The sequence below is a fragment of the Pelobates fuscus genome, chromosome 12, assembly GCF_036172605.1.
Source record: "Pelobates fuscus isolate aPelFus1 chromosome 12, aPelFus1.pri, whole genome shotgun sequence".
Lineage (NCBI taxonomy): Eukaryota > Metazoa > Chordata > Amphibia > Anura > Pelobatidae > Pelobates > Pelobates fuscus.
In genome coordinates, this window is record NC_086328.1 from 113,143,262 (window position 1) to 113,170,721 (window position 27,460).

The following is a 27,460-nucleotide window of genomic DNA, read 5'->3' on the forward strand; positions in this document are numbered from 1 at the left end:
TATATTCCTCCGGCAAGGTAGGGTTTTTTCTGGCAGCCGCCATTATAATTTCCTTGGTAGAGTAGTAGTGCATCCGCGTGATGGTATCCCTCGGGGCGGACTGTGGAAGGTGCTTTGGCCGGGGTAATCTGTGTGTTCTATCAAGTAGTAATGCGGTGATTGGTAGCTCCGGTGCCAACAGGTGGAAAAGTCGACGTACATAGTCACCCAGGTCGTTAGGGCCTACACCATCCGGTATGCCACGGATGCGTACATTGTTCCTCCTGTCCCTATCTTCATGGTCAGCTAGTTTAGTGAAGATGGAATTTATTTTGGCTTCCATGTTGTCGTATGCGGTCACCACATTATTGTGTGCGGATATGATTTCTTCTGTTTTATTTTCTATGTAGTCCATTCGCTCACCTAGCGCCTTGACATCATCCCTAATTTCCTTGGCTATTATTGCAAAGTCGGCTCTCAGCGATGTTTGGAGGCTGTCCAACATTCTCTGTATCGCCGATTCTGTGGCCGGTACTTCCCTGCGTGAAATAGAAGTGATATCGCTCCGTTCTGAGCTCGAGGCCGGGGATGTAGGCCTCTTGGCGCCATCTTGCGCACGGCGTGGCGGCGAAGTCATGGCCGAGATTTGCAGTGAAGGTGCCTCTCTAGGTTTGTTTTTTTTGGACATACGTTGTGCCATAATGTCCGATGTAGATATAGATTCGTTTGTTGGGTTTAGTTTCTCAATATACGCTAGAATAATCGCTGTATTACAGGGATCTCTTACGGAGCTGATCGTTCACACGTCCATCGCCTTGAACGGTCAGGCCACGCCCTCGACCAAGCACCTGTTTTTGTCTTGATAAATCTCCCCTATCCTTTCAATACACTGCGATTCCCAGTTTAATCAAAATATACATATGTATAGTTTGTGTGTTTAAAGGGACACTATAGTCACCTGAACAACTTCAGCTTAATGAGGTTGTTCAGGTGTGAACTATAGCTCCCTGCAGCCTTTCTCATGCAAACACTGTATTTTCTGAGAAAATACAGTGTTTACATTGAAAGCTAGGAACACCTCCAGTTGCAGTCACCAGAGGGACTTCTGAGTTGATGGAGGCATAATATGCCTCCATCCAGTCAGATCTGCTGTGCACGAGCATCCTGTGATTCAGTATCTCCTCCCACTGCATCCAGACACTGAACTTTCCTCATAGAGATTCATTGATTCAATTCATCTCTATGAGGAGATGCTGATTGGTCAGGGCTGTGTTTGAATCATGCTGGCTCTGCCCCTGATCTGCCTCCTTGTCAGTCTCAGCCAATCCTATGGGGAAGCACTGTTATTGGATCAGGCTATCACATGTCAGCAGACTGCTTGTTTTTCCTGAGTCTAACAGCATGCAGATTTACAGATTCTGGCTTTAATACTGTAAGATTTTTACTATATTTATGGAGACATGAGGGGCCTAGGGGGGCTAGATGGTCATGGTAACACTATAGGGTCAGGAATACATGTAGTTGCACTGGTGACTATAGTGTCCCTTTAAGGCTACAGTATCTAGAAATCAAAAAAAAGTTTTATTAGGAGAATTTCTGCTATAATGGATTTTATTTTATGTTTTGTTAGATACATATTAACATATATTTTAAGTGAATAATTTTCTAATGATAACAATTCCCTGAGAGAACCAGATCATGTTTTATTTTCGAACTCTAGAACCGATGCCAGTGAAACAGCTTGGAACTAATGGAACGACTACTGTATCTGTTTTCCTGATTTGGAATCAACCTGATGAGTATAGAAGTGATTACAACTACAGAGTACAAATAGAAAACACTTCATCTGTAGTGATAAATCAAACAACGGCATCAAATCAACTCAATGTAACTAATCTGACACCTGGAGTAACATATACATTCACTGTGTTTACAAGAGCGGCTGATAATGTCACGGAAAGTCAATCTGTCTCATATACAACCTGCACAGGTGAGTACAGACTGACCTCTCTATGGGGAGAATAGTGGATATGGTCATTATAACAGGTAAAGAGACTTCAAGTGTATTGAAAATATGGTTTGAGAATTTTCTCTCTTTTTCTTTTCTTTCCTATTTTCCTTTTGATTTGAGTGATTTCCATTCTGCTTTTTTCAGTTCCGGGTTTGGCTCAGAATATCACAGTAAATAATAACAGTACTACTAATTCACTGAGTGTGAACTGGACAATACCAGCAGGGAAAGTGGATAAATACACAGTCACTCTGAGTGGAGACGTAAATAGAACAATCACAACTAATTCTACACAAGTGAATTTCATAGACTTACTGCCAGGCAGAAACTACTCCATCACTATACAGACAATTAGTAGTAACTGCAGCCAGTCAGAAGCTCCAGTGATAGACGCAACATGTGAGTATGATGGGATAATTGGGACAGAACTTTACATTTTAATCTCAATCCTACAAATTGAGCACTAACTGAGTCTCTCAGACAAGCTGAAAATTTAGATATAGGCCTTGATTTAATATTTTTGCATAAGCTTTTCAAATTACACAATTTTTTATGTTGTATTCTGTTGATTTTGTTTGCATTATTTGATTTTTTAATAATTTGGAAAATAATTTTGAAAGTTTCTTTAAATATATATACTAACTATTGAACCATTAGAAAAGTGTATCCAAAAATATTGAATCGAGGCCAAAGTGCATTATTTTGAGGATAATACAATAATGATTCCTATAACTAAATGTTTTGTTTTTTCGTAGATCCAACCCCTCCAAACTCATTAAGCTTTACAAATATCGGAACAAACACCATTTCATTGTCATGGGGAGAACCAGTAAATATGACTAATGTGACAAAGTCTTTCAATATAAATTACAGCAATTCTTCATCCTCTTGGACTGTGACAGTAAACACATTAAATGCCACCCTTCAGAACCTCACATCTGGGACTAATTACACAATTACTGTAGTAACAGTTGGTGCTCGGCAGTATCAGAGTTCTCCTGTGACCAGTTCCATCTACACAAGTAGGTTTACAGCTTTCTGTATGTTCTGCAATAGAATGTTTTATACTCTGTGTTCTGAGCTGATTCCACTCATGCCTGAGAATGGGATATAATGCGATTTGCTGAATATGTTGGAATCAACATGATACTCAACATGTTTTAATCAGACATTTAACATGTTTGGCTAAAATTTACGAAAGGCTGGATTTTAGTGAATTAAAAATAAAATTGGAAAATTTAGACAAAAACTGTTGATTAGGTTGATTCTCCAATTTGACTATAGTTACAGCTTGGCTATTTCACCATAAATGTTGGAAATGTTGGGGGAGCAGAACAGCTGCTACTCAGTGTGCAATGAGCTAAGTGCTCAGATACATTCTATAGGTATAGTAAGTGATACTATGCTGCCTGGAATACACAGCTGTATTTCTGTCATTACAGCTTCATTTGCCTCTCCCTTGCTCTCCCCGCTGCGGTGAATAAATGCTTAAAAACCCTTTATTTACTAACCTGATCCCAGCGCCGATGTCACTATAGTGTCCGTTTAAGACTACAGTAACTAGAATTCACAAATAAGTTTTATTAGGTTAATTTCTGCATTAATGGAGTTTTTCATTTTCCTACAATATTTAGTAGACTTTTGGCCAATCAAATAAAAAAAAAAAAAAGTTTCGGACAGACCAAATTTAGTCCACGTGGCATTTTGGTTAGGGCGAATTTTATCCGTATGATCATTTCGGAAAAAAGAATTCAGACCAAGCATCTGTTTTTGTCTTGATAAATCTCCCCTATCCTTTCAATACACTGCGATTCCCAGTTTAATTAAAATATACATATGTATAGTTTGTGTGTTTAAAGGGACACTATAGTCACCTGAACAACTTCAGCTTAATGAGGTTGTTCAGGTGAGAACTATAGCTCCCTGCAGCCTTTCTCATGCAAACACTGTATTTTCTGAGAAAATACAGTGTTTACATTGAAAGCTAGGAACACCTCCAGTTGCAGTCACCAGAGGGACTTCTGAGTTGATGGAGGCACAATATGCCTCCATCCAGTCAGATCTGCTGTGCACGAGCATCCTGTGATTCAGTATCTCCTCCCACTGCATCCAGACACTGAACTTTCCTCATAGAGATTCATTGATTCAATTCATCTCTATGAGGATGTTGCGGACCGTTTCGATCAGAAGGTGCAAAAAACCGTTTAGGCGATAATCCCCTTTCCCATAGACCAGCAGCTACTGCAATCACCAATCTCCCAAACTCCAAACTGTACGAATTCACCAACTCCCGAACTAGAAACACACAAACCCTGGAATCAGCCGAACAGGAAAAGCGTACAATCCGCTTACACTCCTGGCAGTCAGCATACAATCCAATTCCCCCAAAGAACAAGACGACACATCGCTTTGAGGGTTAAGCAGGAATTGAGGCTGGCACTCCCAGCCTGGTTTTTATTACAGTTGTTGAGAATACAGGACCGCCCACAGGGAGGGACAAAACAACCAATCAATCTGTACAATACACACAGACACTCCCACACAAAATCCTCCCCTCTGCCTGTAATAGGATTACTGAACACAATGGGTAATCTCATTATCACAGGCAGAAGAATACAGTTTTATAAAACATATCACAGGGACCCCAAAACATGCAATAACCCCATATAAAGTATATACTCAGAACCAGGGGATCTGGGTGAACCACATATCCAAAATTCACCCAGATCCATTCAGTAGTTTGGAAGATACAGTTTAATGCAGATTCCGCAGAAGATATACAGATTATATAAAAAATAATTACTGTATAATGTGTCCCCTTTTGTATAGTTTAAAACTACTGCATGATGTCATTGTGTACCAAATACCAGCGAGATGGCACCGTGTTGAAAAGTCACAAAAATGTCTGTGAGTTAAAATGGCCGCCATCCATTGTTCTCACCATGTGCTTCATCCATTGTTCTCACCATGTGCCTCTCATACATGAAATGGTGGCCACCCAGTAACTCCAAAGTATGTCCCCAGATGTTTCTTAAAGGGCCAGTAGCAGCATAATATAATACAACATGCCCAAATCAGTTATTTCAAAGTACAAATTTACCAGGGGCCATAGTCAGCAGGTAGGAGGCGGGCAACCAGGCTTCTCCAGTGGACAGTGGCGAGGTAAGTTTCGCCACAGAGGAGATGCTGATTGGTCAGGGCGGTGTTTGAATCATGCTGGCTCTGCCCATGATCTGCCTCCTTGTCAGTCTCAGCCAATCCTATGGGGAAGCACTGTTATTGGATCAGGCTATCACATGTCAGCAGACTGCTTGTTTTTCCTGAGTCTAACAGCATGCAGATTTACAGATTCTGGCTTGAATACAGTAAGATTTTTACTATATTTATGGAGACATGAGGGGCCTAGGGGGGCTAGATGGTCATGTTAACACTATAGGGTCAGGAATACATGTAGTTGCACTGGTGACTATAGTGTCTCTTTAAGGCTACAGTATCTAGAAATTAAAAAAAAGGTTTATTAGGAGAATTTCTGCTATTATGGATTTTATTTAATTTTTTGTTAGATACATATTAACATATATTTTAAGTGAATAATTTTCTAATGATAATAATTCCCTGAGAGAACCAGATCATGTTTTATTTTTGAACTCTAGAACCGATGCCAGTGAAACAGCTTGGAACTAACGGAATGACTACTGTGTCTGTTTTCCTGACTTGGAATCAACCTGATGAGTATAGAAGTGATTACACCTACAGAGTACAAATAGAAAACACTTCATCTGTAGTGATAAATCAAACAACGGCATCAAATCATCTCAATGTAACTGATCTGACACCCGGAGTAACATATACATTCACTGTGTTTACAAGAGCGGCTGATAATGTCACGGAAAGTCAATCTGTCTCATATACAACCTGCACAGGTGAGTACAGACTGACCTCTCTATGGGGAGAATAGTGGATATGGTCATTATAACAGGTAAAGAGACTTCAAGTGTATTGAAATATGGTTTGAGAATTTTCTCTCTTTTTCTTTTCTTTCCTATTTTCCTTTTGATTTGAGTGATTTCCATTCTGCTTTTTTCAGTTCCGGGTTTGGCTCAGAATATCACAGTAACTAATAACAATACTACTAATTCACTGAGTGTGAACTGGACAATACCAGCAGGGAAAGTGGATAATTACACAGTCACTCTGAATGGAGACGTAAATAGAACAATCACAACTAATTCTACACAAGTGAATTTCATAGACTTACTGCCAGGCAGAAACTACTCCATCACTATACAGACAATTAGTAGTAACTGCAGCCAGTCAGCAGCTCCAGTGATAGAGGCAACATGTGAGTATGATGGGATCATTGGGACAGAACTTTACATTTTAATCTAAATCCTACAAATTGAGCACTAACTGAGTCTCTCAGACAAGCTGAAAATTTAGATATAGGCCTTGATTTAATATTTTTGCATAAGCTTTTCAAATTACACATTTTTTTCTGTTGTATTCTGTTGATTTTGTTTGTATTATTTGATTTTTTAATAATTTGGAAAATTATTTTGAAAGTTTCTTTAAATATATATACTTACTATTGAACCATTAGAATAGTGTATCCAAAAATATTGAATCGAGGCCAAAGTGCATTATTTTGAGGATAATACAATAATGATTCCTATAACTAAATGTTTTGTTTTTTCGTAGATCCAACCCCTCCAAACTCATTAAGCTTTTCAAATATCGGAACAAACACCATTTCATTGTCATGGGGAGAACCAGTAAATATGACTAATGTGACAAAGTCTTTCAATATAAATTACAGCAATTCTTCATCCTCTTGGACTGTGACAGTAAACACATTAAATGCCACCCTTCAGAACCTCACATCTGGGACTAATTACACAATTACTGTAGTAACAGTTGGTGCTCGGCAGTATCAGAGTTCTCCTGTGACCAGTTCCATCTACACAAGTAGGTTTACAGCTTTCTGTATGTTCTGCAATAGAACGTTTTATACTCTGTGTTCTGAGCTGATTCCACTCATGCCTGAGAATGGGATATAATGCGATTTGCTGAATATGTTGGAATCAACATGATACTCAACATGTTTTAATCAGACATTTAACATGTTTGGCTAAAATTTACGAAAGGCTGGATTTTAGTGAATTAAAAATAAAATTGGAAAATTTAGACAAAAACTGTTGATTAGGTTGATTCTCCAATTTGACTATAGTTACAGCTTGGCTATTTCACCATAAATGTTGGAAATGTTGGGGGAGCAGAACAGCTGCTACTCAGTGTGCAATGAGCTAAGTGCTCAGAGACATTCTATAGGTATAGTAAGTGATACTATGCTGCCTGGAATACACAGCTGTATTTCTGTCATTACAGCTTCATTTGCCTCTCCCTTGCTCTCCCCGCTGCGGTGAATAAATGCTTAAAAACCCTTTATTTACTAACCTGATCCCAGCGCCGATGTCACTATAGTGTCCGTTTAAGACTACAGTAACTAGAATTCACAAATAAGTTGTATTAGGTTAATTTCTGCATTAATGGAGTTTTTCATTTTCCTACAATATTTAGTAGACTTTTGGCCAATCAAATAAAAAAAAAAAAAAAAGTTTCGGACAGACCAAATTTAGTCCACGTGGCATTTTGGTTAGGGCGAATTTTATCCGTATGATCATTTCGGAAAAAAGAATTCAGACCAAGCACCTGTTTTTGTCTTGATAAATCTCCCCTATCCTTTCAATACACTGCGATTCCCAGTTTAATCAAAATATACATATGTATAGTTTGTGTGTTTAAAGGGACACTATAGTCACCTGAACAACTTCAGCTTAATGAGGTTGTTCAGGTGAGAACTATAGCTCCCTGCAGCCTTTCTCATGCAAACACTGTATTTTCTGAGAAAATACAGTGTTTACATTGAAAGCTAGGAACACCTCCAGTTGCAGTCACCAGAGGGACTTCTGAGTTGATGGAGGCACAATATGCCTCCATCCAGTCAGATCTGCTGTGCACGAGCATCCTGTGATTCAGTATCTCCTCCCACTGCATCCAGACACTGAACTTTCCTCATAGAGATTCATTGATTCAATTCATCTCTATGAGGATGTTGCGGACCGTTTCGATCAGAAGGTGCAAAAAAACGTTTAGGCGATAATCCCCTTTCCCATAGACCAGCAGCTACTGCAATCACCAATCTCCCAAACTCCAAACTGTACGAATTCACCAACTCCCGAACTAGAAACACACAAACCCTGGAATCAGCCGAACAGGAAAAGCGTACAATCCGCTTACACTCCTGGCAGTCAGCATACAATCCAATTCCCCCAAAGAACAAGACGACACATCGCTTTGAGGGTTAAGCAGGAATTGAGGCTGGCGCTCCCAGCCTGGTTTTTATTACAGTTGTTGAGAATACAGGACCGCCCACAGGGAGGGACAAAACAACCAATCAATCTGTACAATACACACAGACACTCCCACACAAAATCCTCCCCTCTGCCTGTAATAGGATTACTGAACACAATGGGTAATCTCATTATCACAGGCAGAAGAATACAGTTTTATAAAACATATCACAGGGACCCCAAAACATGCAATAACCCCATATAAAGTATATCCTCAGAACCAGGGGATCAGGGTGAACCACATATCCAAAATTCACCCAGATCCATTCAGTAGTTTGGAAGATACAGTTTAATGCAGATTCCGCAGAAGATATACAGATTATATAAAAAATAATTACTGTATAATGTGTCCCCTTTTGTATAGTTTAAAACTACTGCATGATGTCATTGTGTACCAAATACCGGCGAGATGGCACCGTGTTGAAAAGTCACAAAAATGTCTGTGAGTTAAAATGGCCGCCATCCATTGTTCTCACCATGTGCTTCATCCATTGTTCTCACCATGTGCCTCTCATACATGAAATGGTGGCCACCCAGTAACTCCACAGTATGTCCCCAGATGTTTCTTAAAGGGCCAGTAGCAGCATAATATAATACAACATGCCCAAATCAGTTATTTCAAAGTACAAATTTACCAGGGGCCATAGTCAGCAGGTAGGAGGCGGGCAACCAGGCTTCTCCAGTGGACAGTGGCGAGGTTGGTTTCGCCACACTTCTCCCCTTTACCAGACAGACTAACAGGGTATCTGACCTTTTTTCGGTTAGTGCCCTTGTTAGTCCAGCAACCCACCCACAAAACAGAAACTGCAGTACAGCCCACCCACAATAACTGGTTACTACACCTGAGTAAGGAAAAAACTTGTCCATGTCCAGGTGCCTCACCACGGCTGTGCGAGGGACTGGTAGGCTGCCTTGGTGGGTTGCTGAGTGGGCAGAGACCAGCGGTACTCTGCCCTGGTGCCATCGCTACCATGGAAGTAGCCTGGTTGGAGCCTGGTTGTGGGAGGGGGAGACCGACTGTCTCCCCTCTGGATACACAGCTCAGTGGCTGGGGGACAGGACCGACTGTCCCTACCCTTTGTGCTGTAAGTGTAGAGACTACGGTCTCATCTGCACAGTTGTGGGGCTTAACATCTCCCCTTGGTGGGTTAGTCTGCCGCTGGAGAGAGGGTGTAACAAGCTCCTCTCTCTGGACGGTAAACTGCCGCTGGGGAGAGGGGTTAGCAGGCTCCTCTCCCTCACGCTCTCTCTGCTGGTGGAGAGGGGAACTAGCTGTCTCCCCTTTCATTCTCTTTTCCTGCTGCTGGGGTGCGAGACTGACGGTCTCTGCTCCCTGCAGGACACTCTGCTGCTGGGGAGGAAGGACAACACCTTCAGCTCCCTGGGACACACACTGCCGCTGGGGAGGAAGGACGGTACCTTCTGCTCCCTGGGGTACACACTGCCGCTGGGGAGGACGGACGACACCATCAGATCCCTGGGGTACACACTGCCGCTGGGGAGGAAGGACAGCACCTTCAGCTCCCTGGGACTTACTCTGCTGCTAGGGAGGAAGGACGATACCTTCTGCTCCCTGGGGTACACACTGCCGCTGGGGAGGAAGGACGACACCTTCAGCTCCCTGGGGTACACACTGTCGCTGGGGAGGAAGGATGGCACTTTCTGCTCCCTGGGGTACACACTGCCGCTGGGGAGGAAGGACGACACCTTCAGCTCCCTGGGGTACACACTGCCGCTGGGGAGGAAGGACGGCACCTTCTGCTCCCTGGGGGACACACTGCCGCTGGGGAGGAAGGACGGCACCTTCTGCTCCCTGGGAGGGAAACTGCCACTGAGGAGGAAGGACGGCACCTTCTGCTCCCTGGGGGGGAAACTGCCGCTGGGGAGGACGGACGACACCATCAGCTCCCTGGGTTACACACTGCCGCTGGGGAGGAAGGACGGCACCTTCTGCTCCCTGGGACACACACTGCCGCTGGGGAGGAAGGACGGCACCTTCTGCTCCCTGGGACACACACTGCCGCTGGGGAGGAAGGACGGCACCTTCTGCTCCCTGGACACACACTGCCGCTGGGGAGGAAGGACGGCACCTTCTGCTCCCTGGGACACACACTGCCGCTGGGGAGGAAGGACGGCACCTTCTGCTCCCTGGGGCACACACTGCCGCTGGGGAGGACGGACGACACCATCAGCTCCCTGGGTTACACACTGCCGCTGGGGAGGAAGGACGGCACCTTCTGCTCCCTGGGGGGGACACTGCCGCTGGGGAGGATGGACGACACCATCAGCTCCCTGGGTTACACACTGCCGCTGAGGAGGAAGGACCGCCATCCATTGTTCTCACCATGTGCTTCATCCATTGTTCTCACCATGTGCCTCTCATACATGAAATGGTGGCCACCCAGTAACTCCACAGTATGTCCCCAGATGGTTCTTAAAGGGCCAGTAGCAGCATAATATAATACAACATGTCCAAATCAGTTATTTCAAAGTACAAATTTACCAGGAGCCATAGTCAGCAGGTAGGAGGCGGGCAACCAGGCTTCTCCAGTGGACAGTGGCGAGGTTAGTTTCGCTACAGAGGAGATGCTGATTGGTCAGGGCTGTGTTTGAATCATGCTGGCTCTGCCCATGATCTGCCTCCTTGTCAGTCTCAGCCAATCCTATGGGGAAGCACTGTTATTGGATCAGGCTATCACATGTCAGCAGACTGCTTGTTTTTCCTGAGTCTAACAGCATGCAGATTTACAGATTCTGGCTTTAATACTGTAAGATTTTTACTATATTTATGGAGACATGAGGGGCCTAGGGGGGCTAGATGGTCATGGTAACACTATAGGGTCAGGAATACATGTAGTTGCACTGGTGACTATAGTGTCTCTTTAAGGCTACAGTATCTAGAAATCAAAAAAAAAGTTTTATTAGGAGAATTTCTGCTATAATGGATTTTATTTTATTTTTTGTTAGATACATATTAACATATATTTTAAGTGAATAATTTTCTAATGATAATAATTCCCTGAGAGAACCAGATCATGTTTTATTTTTGAACTCTAGAACCGATGCCAGTGAAACAGCTTGGAACTAATGGAATGACTACTGTGTCTGTTTTCCTGACTTGGAATCAACCTGATGAGTATAGAAGTGATTACACCTACAGAGTACAAATAGAAAACACTTCATCTGTAGTGATAAATCAAACAACGGCATCAAATCAACTCAATGTAACTAATCTGACACCTGGAGTAACATATACATTCACTGTGTTTACAAGAGCAGCTGATAATGTCACGGAAAGTCAATCTGTCTCATATACAACCTGCTCAGGTGAGTACAGACTGACCTCTCTATGGGGAGAATAGTGGATATGGTCATTATAACAGGTAAAGAGACTTCAAGTGTATTGAAAATATGGTTTGAGAATTTTCTCTCTTTTTCTTTTCTTTCCTATTTTCCTTTTGATTTGAGTGATTTCCATTCTGCTTTTTTCAGTTCCGGGTTTGGCTCAGAATATCACAGTAAATAATAACAGTACTACTAATTCACTGAGTGTGAACTGGACAATACCAGCAGGGAAAGTGGATAAATACACAGTCACTCTGAATGGAGACGTAAATAGAACAATCACAACTAATTCTACACAAGTGAATTTCATAGACTTACTGCCAGGCAGAAACTACTCCATCACTATACAGACAATTAGTAGTAACTGCAGCCAGTCAGCAGCTCCAGTGATAGACGCAACATGTGAGTATGATGGGATAATTGGGACAGAACTTTACATTTTAATCTCAATCCTACAAATTGAGCACTAACTGAGTCTCTCAGACAAGCTGAAAATTTAGATATAGGCCTTGATTTAATATTTTTGCATAAGCTTTTCAAATTACACAATTTTTTATGTTGTATTCTGTTGATTTTGTATGCATTATTTGATTTTTTAATAATTTGGAAAATTATTTTGAAAGTTTCTTTAAATATATATACTTACTATTGAACCATTAGAAAAGTGTATCCAAAAATATTGAATCGAGGCCAAAGTGCATTATTTTGAGGATAATACAATAATGATTCCTATAACTAAATGTTTTGTTTTTTCGTAGATCCAACCCCTCCAAACTCATTAAGCTTTACAAATATCGGAACAAACACCATTTCATTGTCATGGGGAGAACCAGTAAATATGACCAATGTGACAAAGTCTTTCAATATAAATTACAGCAATTCTTCATCCTCTTGGACTGTGACAGTAAACCCATTAAATGCCACCCTTCAGAACCTCACATCTGGGACTAATTACACAATTACTGTAGTAACAGTTGGTGCTCGGCAGTATCAGAGTTCTCCTGTGACCAGTTCCTTCTACACAAGTAGGTTTACAGCTTTCTGTATGTTCTGCAATAGAACGTTTTATACTCTGTGTTCTGAGCTGATTCCACTGATGCCTGAGAATGGGATATAATGCGTTTTGCTGAATATGTTGGAATCAACATGATACTCAACATGTTTTAATCAGACATTTAACATGTTTGGCTAAAATTTACGAAAGGCTGGATTTTAGTGAATTCAAAATAAAATTGGAAAATTTAGACAAAAACTGTTGATTAGGTTGATTCTCCAATTTGACTATAGTTACAGCTTGGCTATTTCACCATAAATGTTGGAAATGTTGGGGGAGCAGAACAGCTGCTACTCAGTGTGCAATGAGCTAAGTGTTCAGAGACAGTCTATAGGTATAGTAAGTGATACTATGCTGCCTGGAATACACAGCTGTATTTCTGTCATTACAGCTTCATTTGCCTCTCCCTTGCTCTCCCCGCTGCGTTGAATAAATGCTTAAAAACCCTTTATTTACTAACCTGATCCCAGCGCCGATGTCACTATAGTGTTCGTTTAAGACTACAGTAACTAGAATTCACAAATACCGTATTTATTCTAGTATAACGCGCAAAATTTTGTACCAATTTTTAATTTAAAATTAGGGGTGCGCGTTATACTCGAATAAATATTCGAGTGGGTGCTCCGATTATACCTCCCAGGACCGTCGGCTCAATACAAGCCCGGCGGTCCTGGGGGGGCAGGCAGCAAGTGTTTACTCACCTCCGTGCAGCTCCTCCAGCTTCCCAGTGTAAATCTCGCGAGACCCGCGGCCGTCAGTATCTGTTTTCCTGATTTGGAATCAACCTGATGAGTATAGAAGTGATTACAACTACAGAGTACAAATAGAAAACACTTCATCTGTAGTGATAAATCAAACAACGGCATCAAATCAACTCAATGTAACTAACCTGACACCTGGAGTAACATATACATTCACTGTGTTTACAAGAGCGGCTGATAATGTCACGGAAAGTCAATCTGTCTCATATATAACCTGCTCAGGTGAGTACAGACTCTCAGCGATGTTTGGAGGCTGTCCAACATTCTCTGTATCGCCGATTCTGTGGCCGGTACTTCCCTGCGTGAAATAGAAGTAATATCGCTCCGTTCTGAGCTCGAGGCCGGGGATGTAGGCCTCTTGGCGCCATCTTGCGCACGGCGTGGCGGCGAAGTCATGGCCGAGATTTGCAGTGAAGGTGCCTCTCTAGGTTTGTTTTTTTTGGACATACGTTGTGCCATAATGTCCGATGTAGATATAGATTCGTTTGTTGGGTTTAGTTTCTCAATATACGCTAGAATAATCGCTGTATTACAGGGATCTCTCACGGAGCTGATCGTTCACACGTCCATCGCCTTGAATGGTCAGGCCACGCCCTCGACCAAGCACCTGTTTTTGTCTTGATAAATCTCCCCTATCCTTTCAATACACTGCGATTCCCAGTTTAATTAAAATATACATATGTATAGTTTGTGTGTTTAAAGGGACACTATAGTCACCTGAACAACTTCAGCTTAATGAGGTTGTTCAGGTGAGAACTATAGCTCCCTGCAGCCTTTCTCATGCAAGCACTGTATTTTCTGAGAAAATACAGTGTTTACATTGAAAGCTAGGAACACCTCCAGTTGCAGTCACCAGAGGGACTTCTGAGTTGACGGAGGCACAATATGCCTCCATCCGGTCAGATCTGCTGTGCACGAGCATCCTGTGATTCAGTATCTCCTCCCACTGCATCCAGACACTGAACTTTCCTCATAGAGATTCATTGATTCAATTCATCTCTATGAGGATGTTGCGGACCGTTTCGATCAGAAGGTGCAAAAAACCGTTTAGGCGATAATCCCCTTTCCCATAGACCAGCAGCTACTGCAATCACCAATCTCCCAAACTCCAAACTGTACGAACTCACCAACTCCCGAACTAGAAACACACAAACCCTGGAATAAGCTGAACAGGAAAAGCGTACAATCCGCTTACACTCCTGGCAGTCAGCATACAATCCAATTCCCCCAAAGAACGAGACGACACATCGCTTTGAGGGTTAAGCAGGAATTGAGGCTGGCACTCCCAGCCTGGTTTTTATTACAGTTGTTGAGAATACAGGACCGCCCACAGGGAAGGACAAAACAACCAATCAATCTGTACAATACACACAGACACTCCCACACAAAATCCTCCCCTCTGCCTGTAATAGGATTGCTGAACACAATGGGTAATCTCATTATCACAGGCAGAAGAATACAGTTTTATAAAACATATCACAGGGACCCCAAAACATGCAATAACCCCATATAAAGTATATCCTCAGAACCAGGGGATCTGGGTGAACCACAAATCCAAAATTCACCCAGATCCATTCAGTAGTTTGGAAGATACAGTTTAATGCAGATTCCACAGAAGATATACAGATTATATAAAAAATAATTACTGTATAATGTGTCCCCTTTTGTATAGTTTAAAACTACTGCATGATGTCATTGTGTACCAAATACCGGCGAGATGGCACCGTGTTGAAAAGTCACAAAAATGTCTGTGAGTTAAAATGGCCGCCATCCATTGTTCTCACCATGTGCTTCATCCATTGTTCTCACCATGTGCCTCTCATACATGAAATGGTGGCCACCCAGTAACTCCACAGGATGTCCCCAGATGTTTCTTAAAGGGCCAGTAGCAGCATAATATAATACAACATGCCCAAATCAGTTATTTCAAAGTACAAATTTACCAGGGGCCATAGTCAGCAGGTAGGAGGCGGGCAACCAGGCTTCTCCAGTGGACAGTGGCGAGGTTGGTTTCGCCACACTTCTCCCCTTTACCAGACAGACTAACAGGGTATCTGACCTTCTTTCGGTTAGTGCCCTTGTTAGTCCAGCAACCCACCCACAAAACAGAAACTGCAGTACAGCCCACCCACAATAACTGGTTACTACACCTGAGTAAGGAAAAAACTTGTCCATGTCCAGGTGCCTCACCACGGCTGTGCGAGGGACTGGTAGGCTGCCTTGGTGGGTTGCTGAGTGGGCAGAGACCAGCGGTACTCTGCCCTGGTGCCATCGCTACCATGGAAGTAGCCTGGTTGGAGCCTGGTTGTGGGAGGGGGAGACCGACTGTCTCCCCTCTGGATACACAGCTCAGTGGCTGGGGGACAGGACCGACTGTCCCTACCCCTTGTGCTGTAAGTGTAGAGACTACGGTCTCATCTGCACAGTTGTGGGGCTTAACATCTCCCCTTGGTGGGTTAGTCTGCCGCTGGAGAGAGGGTGTAACAAGCTCCTCTCTCTGGACGGTAAACTGCCGCTGGGGAGAGGGGTTAGCAGGCTCCTCTCCCTCACGCTCTCTCTGCTGGTGGAGAGGGGAACTAGCTGTCTCCCCTTTCATTCTCTTTTCCTGCTGCTGGGGTGCGAGACTGACGGTCTCTGCTCCCTGCAGGACACTCTGCTGCTGGGGAGGAAGGACAACACCTTCAGCTCCCTGGGACACACACTGCCGCTGGGGAGGAAGGACGGCACCTTCTGCTCCCTGGGGTACACACTGCCGCTGGGGAGGATGGACGACACCATCAGATCCCTGGGGTACACACTGCCGCTGGGGAGGAAGGACACCACCTTCAGCTCCCTGGGACTTACTCTGCTGCTGGGGAGGAAGGACGATACCTTCTGCTCCCTGGGGTACACACTGCCGCTGGGGAGGAAGGACGACACCTTCAGCTCCCTGGGGTACACACTGTCGCTGGGAGGAAGGATGGCACTTTCTGCTCCCTGGGGTACACACTGCCGCTGGGGAGGAAGGACGACACCTTCAGCTCCCTGGGGTACACACTGCCGCTGGGGAGGAAGGACGGCACCTTCTGCTCCCTGGGGGGGACACTGCCGCTGGGGAGGAAGGACGGCACCTTCTGCTCCCTGGGGGGGAAACTGCCACTGAGGAGGAAGGACGGCACCTTCTGCTCCCTGGGGGGGAAACTGCCGCTGGGGAGGACGGACGACACCATCAGCTCCCTGGGTTACACACTGCCGCTGGGGAGGAAGGACGGCACCTTCTGCTCCCTGGGACACACACTGCCGCTGGGGAGGAAGGACGGCACCTTCTGCTCCCTGGGACACACACTTCCGCTGGGGAGGAAGGACGGCACCTTCTGCTACCTGGACACACACTGCCGCTGGGGAGGAAGGACGGCACCTTCTGCTCCCTGGGACACACACTGCCGCTGGGGAGGAAGGACGGCACCTTCTGCTCCCTGGGGCACACACTGCCACTGGGGAGGACGGACGACACCATCAGCTCCCTGGGTTACACACTGCTGCTGGGGAGGAAGGACTGCACCTTCTGCTCCCTGGGGGGGACACTGCCGCTGGGGAGGATGGACGACACCATCAGCTCCCTGGGTTACACACTGCCGCTGAGGAGGAAGGATGACACCTTCAGCTCCCTGGGGCTTACTCTGCCGCTGGGGAGGAGGGACGACACCTTCAGCTCCCTGGGGTACACACTGTCGCTGGGGAGGAGGGACGGCACCTTCTGCTCCCTGGGACACACACTGCCGCTGGGGAGGAAGGACGACAAACCCCCTTGCCCGCTCTGATTCCCATGGCAAGTACTCTCCCACTGCTTTCCTCACAAGCTGCACTATACTCTCCGAGGGGTTGGGTCCGCATAAAGCCAGCACCGCGGTGACCTCTCTGTCAAACGCCTCTTGCGTGTAGGTGGGTGCCATGCTTGCTCTGCTGAAGTTGGTTCCTTAGTAGATAGGGGCGCTGTACGGGTACTGGCGTTGCCCTCACTTTGTAAATCCAGGGGATGGTGTTACCTGTAGCTGTCCTTCTGGTTGTAGGAACGATCCCGCCGCTTGCCACCAATTGTTGCGGACCGTTTTGCACACAAGGGGATAAAACCCAGTTTAGGCGATAATCCCCTTTCAGATAGACCAGCAGCTACTGCAATCACCAACTCCCGAACTAGAAACACACGAACCCTGGAATCAGCCGAACAGGAAAAGCGTACAATCCGCTTACACTCCTGGCAGTCAGCATACAATCCAATTCCCCCAAAGAATGAGACGACACATCGCTTTGAGGGTTAAGCAGGAACTGAGGCTGGCACTCCCAGTCTGGTTTTTATTACAGTTGTTGAGAATACAGGACCGCCCGTAGGGAGGGACAAAACAACCAATCAATCTGTACAATACACACAGACACTCCTACACAAAATCCTCCCCTCTGCCTGTAATAGGATTACTGAACACAATGGGTAATCTCATTATCACAGGCAGAAGAATACAGTTTTATAAAACATATCACAGGGACCCCAAAACATGCAATAACCCCAGTGGATCTGGGTGAATCACATATCCAAAATTCACCCAGATCCATTCAGTAGTTTGGAAGATACAGTTTAATGCAGATTCCGCAGAAGATATACAGATTATATAAAAAATAATTACTGTATAATGTGTCCCCTGTTGTATAGTTTAAAACTACTGCACGATGTCGTTGTGTACCAAATACCGGCGAGATGGCACCGTGTAGAAAAGTCATAAAAAGTTTTATTAGGAGAATTTCTGCTATAATGGATTTTATTTTATTTTTTGTTAGATACATATTAACATATATTTTAAGTGAATAATTTTCTAATGATAATAATTCCCTGAGAGAACCAGATCATGTTTTATTTTTGAACTCTAGAACCGATGCCAGTGAAACAGCTTGGAACTAATGGAATGACTACTGTGTCTGTTTTCCTGACTTGGAATCAACCTGATGAGTATAGAAGTGATTACACCTACAGAGTACAAATAGAAAACACTTCATCTGTAGTGATAAATCAAACAACGGCATCAAATCAACTCAATGTAACTGATCTGACTCCTGGAGTAACATATACATTCACTGTGTTTACAAGAGCAGCTGATAATGTCACGGAAAGTCAATCTGTCTCATATACAACCTGCTCAGGTGAGTACAGACTGACCTCTCTATGGGGAGAATAGTGGATATGGTCATTATAACAGGTAAAGAGACTTCAAGTGTATTGAAAATATGGTTTGAGAATTTTCTCTCTTTTTCTTTTCTTTCCTATTTTCCTTTTGATTTGAGTGATTTCCATTCTGCTTTTTTCAGTTCCGGGTTTGGCTCAGAATATCACAGTAAATAATAACAGTACTACTAATTCACTGAGTGTGAACTGGACAATACCAGCAGGGAAAGTGGATAAATACACAGTCACTCTGAATGGAGACGTAAATAGAACAATCACAACTAATTCTACACAAGTGGATTTCACAGACTTACTGCCAGGCAGAAACTACTCCATCACTATACAGACAATTAGTAGTAACTGCAGCCAGTCAGCAGCTCCAGTGATAGACGCAACATGTGAGTATGATGGGATAATTGGGACAGAACTTTACATTTTAATCTCAATCCTACAAATTGAGCACTAACTGAGTCTCTCAGACAAGCTGAAAATTTAGATATAGGCCTTGATTTAATATTTTTGCATAAGCTTTTCAAATTACACAATGTTTTCTGTTGTATTCTGTTGATTTTGTTTGCATTATTTGATTTTTTAATAATTTGGAAAATTATTTTGAAAGTTTCTTTAAATATATATACTAACTATTGAACCATTAGAAAAGTGTATCCAAAAATATTGAATCGAGGCCAAAGTGCATTATTTTGAGGATAATACAATAATGATTCCTATAACTAAATGTTTTGTTTTTTCGTAGATCCAACCCCTCCAAACTCATTAAGCTTTTCAAATATCGGAACAAACACCATTTCATTGTCATGGGGAGAACCAGTAAATATGACTAATGTGACAAAGACTTTCAATATAACTTACAGCAATTCTTCATCCTCTTGGACTGTGTCAGTAAACACATTAAATGCCACCCTTCAGAACCTCACATCTGGGACTAATTACACAATTACTGTAGTAACAGTTGGTGCTCGGCAGTATCAGAGTTCTCCTGTGACCAGTTCCTTCTACACAAGTAGGTTTACAGCTTTCTGTATGTTCTGCAATAGAACGTTTTATACTCTGTGTTCTGAGCTGGTTCCACTCATGCCTGAGAATGGGATATAATGCGTTTTGCTGAATATGTTGGAATCAACATGATACTCAACATGTTTTAATCAGACATTTAACATGTTTGGCTAAAATTTACGAAAGGCTGGATTTTAGTGAATTAAAAATAAAATTGGAAAATTTAGACAAAAACTGTTGATTAGGTTGATTCTCCAATTTGACTATAGTTACAGCTTGGCTATTTCACCATAAATGTTGGAAATGTTGGGGGAGCAGAACAGCTGCTACTCAGTGTGCAATGAGCTAAGTGCTCAGATACATTCTATAGGTATAGTAAGTGATACTATGCTGCCTGGAATACACAGCTGTATTTCTGTCATTACAGCTTCATTTGCCTCTCCCTTGCTCTCCCCGCTGCGTTGAATAAATGCTTAAAAACCCTTTATTTACTAACCTGATCCCAGCGCCGATGTCACTATAGTGTTCGTTTAAGACTACAGTAACTAGAATTCACAAATACCGTATTTATTCTAGTATAACGCGCAAAATTTTGTACCAATTTTTAATTTAAAATTAGGGGTGCGCGTTATACTCGAATAAATATTCGAGTGGGTGCTCCGATTATACCTCCCAGGACCGTCGGCTCAATACAAGCCCGGCGGTCCTGGGGGGGCAGGCAGCAAGTGTTTACTCACCTCCGTGCAGCTCCTCCAGCTTCCCAGTGTAAATCTCGCGAGACCCGCGGCCGTCAGAGCTGGCCGCGGGTCTCGCAAGATTTACACTGGGAAGCTGGAGGAGCTGCACGGAGGTGAGTAAACGCTTGCTGCCCGCCCCCCCAGGACCGCCGGGCTTGTAATGAGCCCGGCGGTCGGTATTATCGGAGCATATTTATTCGAGTATAACAAGCACCCTAATTTTAGATTAAAAATCGGTATGAAATTTTATACCGATTTTTAATCGAAAATTAGGGGTGCGCGTTATACTCGAATAAATACGGTAAGTTTTATTAGGTTAATTTCTGCATTAATGGAGTTTTTCATTTTCCTACAATAATTAGTAGACTTTTGGCCAATCAAATAAAAAAAAAAAAAGTTTCGGACAGACCTAATTTAGTCCACGTGGCAATTTGGTTAGGGCGAATTTTATCCGTATGATCATTTCGGAAAAAAGAATTCAGACCAAGCACCTGTTTTTGTCTTGATAAATCTCCCCTATCCTTTCAATACACTGCGATTCCCAGTTTAATCAAAATATACATATGTATAGTTTGTGTGTTTAAAGGGACACTATAGTCACCTGAACAACTTCAGCTTAATGAGGTTGTTCAGGTGAGAACTATAGCTCCCTGCAGCCTTTCTCATGCAAACACTGTATTTTCTGAGAAAATACAGTGTTTACATTGAAAGCTAGGAACACCTCCAGTTGCAGTCACCAGAGGGACTTCTGAGTTGACGGAGGCATAATATGCCTCCATCCAGTCAGATCTGCTGTGCACGAGCATCCTGTGATTCAGTATCTCCTCCCACTGCATCCAGACACTGAACTTTCCTCATAGAGATTCATTGATTCAATTCATCTCTATGAGGAGATGCTGATTGGTCAGGGCTGTGTTTGAATCATGCTGGCTCTGCCCCTGATCTGCCTCCTTGTCAGTCTCAGCCAATCCTATGGGGAAGCACTGTTATTGGATCAGGCTATCACATGTCAGCAGACTGCTTGTTTTTCCTGAGTCTAACAGCATGCAGATTCACAGATTCTGGCTTGAATACAGTAAGATTTTTACTATATTTATGGAGACATGAGGGGCCTAGGGGGGCTAGATGGTCATGTTAACACTATAGGGTCAGGAATACATGTAGTTGCACTGGTGACTATAGTGTCCCTATAAGGCTACAGTATCTAGAAATCAAAAAAAAGTTTTATTAGGAGAATTTCTGCTATAATGGAGTTTATTTTATTTTTTGTTAGATACATATTAACAAATATTTTAAGTGAATAATTTTCTAATGATAATAATTCCCTGAGAGAACCAGATCATGTTTTATTTTCGAACTCTAGAACCGATGCCAGTGAAACAGCTTGGAACTAATGGAACGACTACTGTGTCTGTTTTCCTGATTTGGAATCAACCTGATGAGTATAGAAGTGATTACACCTACAGAGTACAAATAGAAAACACTTCATCTGTAGTGAAAAATCAAACAACGGCATCAAATCAACTCAATGTAACTGATCTGACACCCGGAGTAACATATACATTCACGGTATTTACACGAGCGGCTGATAATGTCACGGAAAGTCAATCTGTCTCATATACAACCTGCACAGGTGAGTGTAAACTGGTATTAAAGGGAATCGACATAAAGACACATTACAATACAGAGTCTGACTATTATTAGTCATTTCAAGGTTATATGAAATGTGTATTTAATAATGTTTGTCTTAAAATGTAATATGCAGGTGTTACTCACTTGAGCCATTTGATTACAATGTTTTAGTGTAGACACAAATATTGTTGCAGTTATGGAGTCCTTTTTATTTTTATTAGAAATGTATGTTTACACTTTACCTGAATCAATGTGCTCATGCTTGTACAATTGTGCTCATAAGTTTGCATATTCTGGCAGAAATTGAGAGATTTTGGCATTGATTTTGAAATGATGACTGATCATGCAAAACAAATGTATTTTATTAAAGGATAGTGATCATATGAAGCCATTTATTATTACATAGTTTTTTGGCTCCTTTTTAAATAATAATGAGAACAGAAATCACCCACACGGCCCTGATCAAAAGTTTATATACCCTTGAGTGTTTGGCCTTGTTACACATATGCAAGGTGACACACACAGGTTAAAATGGCAATTAAAGGTTTATTTTCCACACCTGTGGCTTTTTAAATTGCAATTAGTGTCTGTGTATAAATAGTCAATGAGTTTGTTAGCTCTCACGTAGATGCACTGAGCAGGTTAGATACTGCGCCATTGGGAGCAGAAAAGAGGTCAAAAGTCCTGTGTAACAAGGCAATGGAGCTTTATAAAGACTGAAAAAGATAGAAAAAGATATCCAAAGCCTTAAAGTACTGTTCAATAACTTATTAAGAAGTGGAAAATTCAGGGATCTCTTGATACCAAGCCAAGGTCAGGAAGACCAAGAAAGATTTCAGCCACAACTGCCAGAAGAATTTTTCGGGATACAAAGAAAATCCCACAAGTAATCTCAGGATAAATACAGGCGGCTCCGGAAAAAGACAGTGTAGTTGCTTCAAGGAGCACAATACAATGACACTTGAACCAAAATGGGCTGCATGGTCAAGTTGCCAGAAAGAAGCCTTTAAGGCGCCAATGTCACAAAAAAGCCCGGTTACAATATGTCTGACAACACCTTGACATGCCTCACTGCTTCTGCCACACTAATTTGGAGTGATGAGACCAAAATAGAGCTTTATGGTCACAACCATAAGCGCTGTGTTTGGAGAGGGGTCAGTAAGGCCTATAGTGAAAATAATTCCATCTCTACTGTGAAGCGTGGTGGTGACTCACTGATGTTTTGGGGGGAATGAGCTCTAAAGTCAGAGGGAATCTTGTGAAAATTGATGGCAAGCAGAAAAAAAGCAGAAAAAAGGTGAATGTTCTGGAGTGGCCATCACAGTCTCCTGACCTTAATATCATCGAGCGACTCGGGGGAGATCTCAAACATGCGGTTAATCCAAGACCACCAAACACTGACCATGAAGTATTTTGCCAAGATTAAAGGACAGCTATACCACCTGCAAGAATTAGGGGCCTCATATATAACTATTACAAAAGACTGCATGCATCATTGATGCTAAATGGGGCAATACACAATATTAAGAACTAAGGTTATACAGACTTTTGAACTGGGGTCATTTCATTTTTTTCTTTGTTGCCATGTTTTGTTTTATGATTGTGCCATTCTGTTATAACCTACAGTTGACTATGAATCCCATAAGAAGAAAAATAAATGTGTTTTGCCTGCTCACTTATGTTTTCTTTAAAAATCATACATACATTACCAATTCTCCAAGGGTATGCAAACTTTTGAGCACAACTGCATATGCAAAATTACATCAACGTATATATATATTGCTCCTGATGACGGCGTGCTGACACGCCGAAACGCGTGTCGAGCTATTTTGTTGTTTTTCCACTTTCTACACTTGGTAGCTCTAATATGCACTGGCTTAGTTAAGTTTCATTCTTTTTTAAGACTAGCAAGGGAGAGTGGTTCAGGTAGGCATTAGTGGCTAGTCCACGGTGCCGAGGTAATATAGGGTCAGACTCCTTTAGAGTTTTTGGCTTGGGGTTTTTATGTATGGTTTGGGGTCAGGCTCCTTCACTTTTACCCCAATATCTTCTACCTCTAGACATACCTGTCTTTTGTATACTTGCTGGGAGTATGCTCAGTTTAGGTATATACCTACTCAGTAGCCTTGTTTATCCTAGTTAACCTAGCAGTTTATCTACATATATATGTATGTGTATGTGTGTATATACACATATACTATATATATTTCTCAGTCTCTCCTTTCCTCATTTTTACAATTCCCTTTTTTTCCTTAGGACAATTAAAGGTAGGGCTCCCTTTCTTCAATTTTTGTTACTCTCCTAATTAGGACTTTTAGTCCTTTCTTGTTTGTTTTAAATTGTATTTTGAGGATTATTCCCCAACTTTAAGGAGAGTGGCATTGGGCACCCTTGGAGCTAATCCATTAGCCCCCAGTATTATTGGGACTTCTGGATCAGCCACTATATATATATTTTCATTCAGGTTTTTCATCAACGTATATATGTTTGTGTAAAAATAAATAGAAGTACGGTATATATTTCTGTGATATTTCTGTGTGTATATTTCTGTGTAAAAAGACGTAGTATTAGATGGTAAGAAACGGCAAGCTTTACAGTGGCCACATGTATAAAAACCTTCCTTAATTTGTGTTCTATCCCTCTTAACTTCTACAAAACTGTTAGTATCTGTCGGTTTGAAATATGTTGTTCCCTTTATTAAAGAATTCTCAAAATAAATTTAAATCCCCATTGACAGCAATGTAGTGTGAGCTGCCATGAATATCACAGTGGCACATATCAGATTGGCAAAATGCCCAGTAAAATGTATTGTGTATGTAAAAAGTAAAAATAATGACCACAAACTTTGGCATACACTTTTGGTGAGAAAATGGCAGTACATTAGGGGACAATATACAACATATGAGATACCCTGGTGTGTCTACATTCACAAATAGCAGGCCTTTGTGGAGTAACTGAGTAGTCAAACTACTATGTCTTAAAATGAGACATAGACCCATCAACATCATCTATCAAAATTCTAACTGTAAATACTGAAATGATCAGGTCTCTTAGATGGCATTGTAGCTTTAAAGGATAGTGACAAAGGCATGCATTGGGGGTATCATTATGCTCAGAAGATGTAGATGAACACAATATGTTTTTTTTTTTTACATGACAGTATTATGAAATACAAATAAAAATAATCTGAATAAAACCAAATTTTATTACACTATTTAGTATAAATTAACAGTTCAATGGCTACAAAAAAAATGTCAAGATACCCATAGGTAACTAGCCTGTGACATCTACTTTATATAAATATATACTTTTGTGTGATCATTTTGTTTTCTGTGATGGCTTTTAAACTTTAAGGACAAACACACCGAATTCTAAAATCTCTCCACTCTGAAATTTTATTTTACTCCTATTTCGTGACCTGTAACTACCAAAATTTAATTGAAATCCTAAACAAATTATGTACTCGGTAAATCAGGACCAAAAAAAAAAGAATTTAAGTTGAATTACTTTTCGTTAACAGCACTAATTATGCACATATTAATAGTTCCAAAACTGTGAAAATATCTTTTTTATTATTTTTATGCTTTTTTTTTTTTTTTTTATAAATGAATATCTGTCCCCTCCAATTTAAGCCCCATTTTACCATTTGCAAAAACAATATATATATAATGGTAATAAGTTCTGATATTATATATATATAATAGATAAATATAGATATCAATGTTAACACAATTCTAGAATTTTTAGTTAATCAGCAGTCACTTAATTTTCTGTATTTACAAATGCATAAGAGTCCAGATTTTAAATAAATGGGGGATCAGTCCGAGCATAAAAATAGATTATATAACATGTAGAGTTCTTGAGCATGTATCATAAATAACCTCAGACCTGCTTAATAGTGATGTCGCGAACATAAAATGTTCGATTCTCGAACGGCGAACGCGAACTTCCGCAAACGTTCGCGAACCGGGCGAACCGCCATAGACTTCAATGGGCAGGCGAATTTTAAAACCCACAGGGACTCTTTCTGGCCACAATAGTGATGGAAAAGTTGTTTCAAGGGGACTAACACCTGGACTGTGGCATGCCGGAGGGGGATCCCAATGGGGGGACCTACTGTCCTCCCCCCCGGCCCCCACCCCTGCGTGGTGGGTGGGGGCCATAAATCACAATGGGGGGACCTACTGTCCTCCACCTCACCCCCACCCCTGCGCGGTGGGTGGGTGCCATAAAAATAATGAGGGGGGACCTACTGTCCTACCCCTGGCCCCCACCCCTGCGCGGTGGGTGGGGGCCATAAATCACAATAGGGGGGACCTACTGTCCTCCCCCTGCCACCATCCGTGCGCGGTGGGTGGGGGGCCATAAAAATAATGAGGGGGGACCTACTGTCCTCCCCCCCGGCCCCCACCCCTGCACGATGGGTGGGGGCCATAAATCACAATGGGGGGACCTACTGTCCTCCCCCCGGCCCCCACCCCTGCGCGGTGGGTGGGGCCATAAATCACAATGGGGGACCTACTGTCCTCCCCCCCGGCCCCCACCCCTGCGCGGTGGGTGGGGCCATAAATCACAATGGGGGGACCTACTGTCCTCTCCCCGCCCCCACCCCTGCGCGGTGGGTGGGGGCCATAAAAAAAATGAGGGGGGACATACTGTCCTCCCCCCCGGCCCCCACCCCTGCGTGGGTGGGGGCCATTAATCACAATGGGGGGGCCTACTGTCCTCCCCCCGGCCCCCAGCCCTGCACGGTGGGTGGGGCCATAAATCACAAGTGGGGGCCATAAAAAAAATGAGGGGGGGACATACTGTCCTCCCCCCCGGCCCCCACCCCTGCGTGGTGGGTGGGGGCCATTAATCACAATGGGGGGGCCTACTGTCCTCCCCCCGCCCCCACCCCTGCGTGGTGGGTGGGGGCCATGAAAATAATGAGGTGGGGGACCTACTGTCCTCGACCGGCCCCCACCCCTGCGCTGTGGGTGGGGGCCATCGAAATAATGAGGGGGGGACCTACTGTCCTCCCCCCCGGCCCCCACCCCCGTGTGGTGGGTGGGGGCCATAGATAACAATGGGAGGACCTAATGTCCTCACCCCCACACCTGCGCGCTGGGTGGGGGACATAAAAATAATGAGGGGGGGACCTACTGTCCTCCCCCCGGCCCCCACCCCTGTGCGGTGGGTGGGGGCCATAAATCACAATGGGGGGACCTACTGTCCTCCCCCCGCCCCCACCCCTGCGCGGTGGGTGGGGGCCATAAAAATAATGAGGGGGGGACCTACTGTCCTCCCCCCCGGCCCCCACCCCTGCACGGTGGGTGGGGGCCAT

General features: G+C 43.2%; 1 protein-coding gene across 1 annotated transcript in view; it reads left to right on the top strand.

Moving 5' to 3' along the window:
- The first annotated feature begins 680 nt into the window (after positions 1 to 680).
- LOC134578546 (receptor-type tyrosine-protein phosphatase beta-like) overlaps positions 681 to 27,460 on the top strand; it is a 114,217-nt gene continuing 87,437 nt past the window's right edge. Inside the window, exons 1-14 of the mRNA XM_063437523.1 lie at positions 681 to 801; positions 1,700 to 1,969; positions 2,135 to 2,389; positions 2,746 to 3,012; positions 5,644 to 5,913; positions 6,078 to 6,332; positions 6,689 to 6,955; positions 11,458 to 11,727; positions 11,893 to 12,147; positions 12,504 to 12,770; positions 18,460 to 18,729; positions 18,895 to 19,149; positions 19,506 to 19,772; positions 21,866 to 22,135. Of these exons, the coding sequence (XP_063293593.1) occupies positions 681 to 801; positions 1,700 to 1,969; positions 2,135 to 2,389; positions 2,746 to 3,012; positions 5,644 to 5,913; positions 6,078 to 6,332; positions 6,689 to 6,955; positions 11,458 to 11,727; positions 11,893 to 12,147; positions 12,504 to 12,770; positions 18,460 to 18,729; positions 18,895 to 19,149; positions 19,506 to 19,772; positions 21,866 to 22,135 (3,559 nt within the window). The remainder of the gene's footprint in view (positions 802 to 1,699; positions 1,970 to 2,134; positions 2,390 to 2,745; positions 3,013 to 5,643; positions 5,914 to 6,077; positions 6,333 to 6,688; positions 6,956 to 11,457; positions 11,728 to 11,892; positions 12,148 to 12,503; positions 12,771 to 18,459; positions 18,730 to 18,894; positions 19,150 to 19,505; positions 19,773 to 21,865; positions 22,136 to 27,460) is intronic.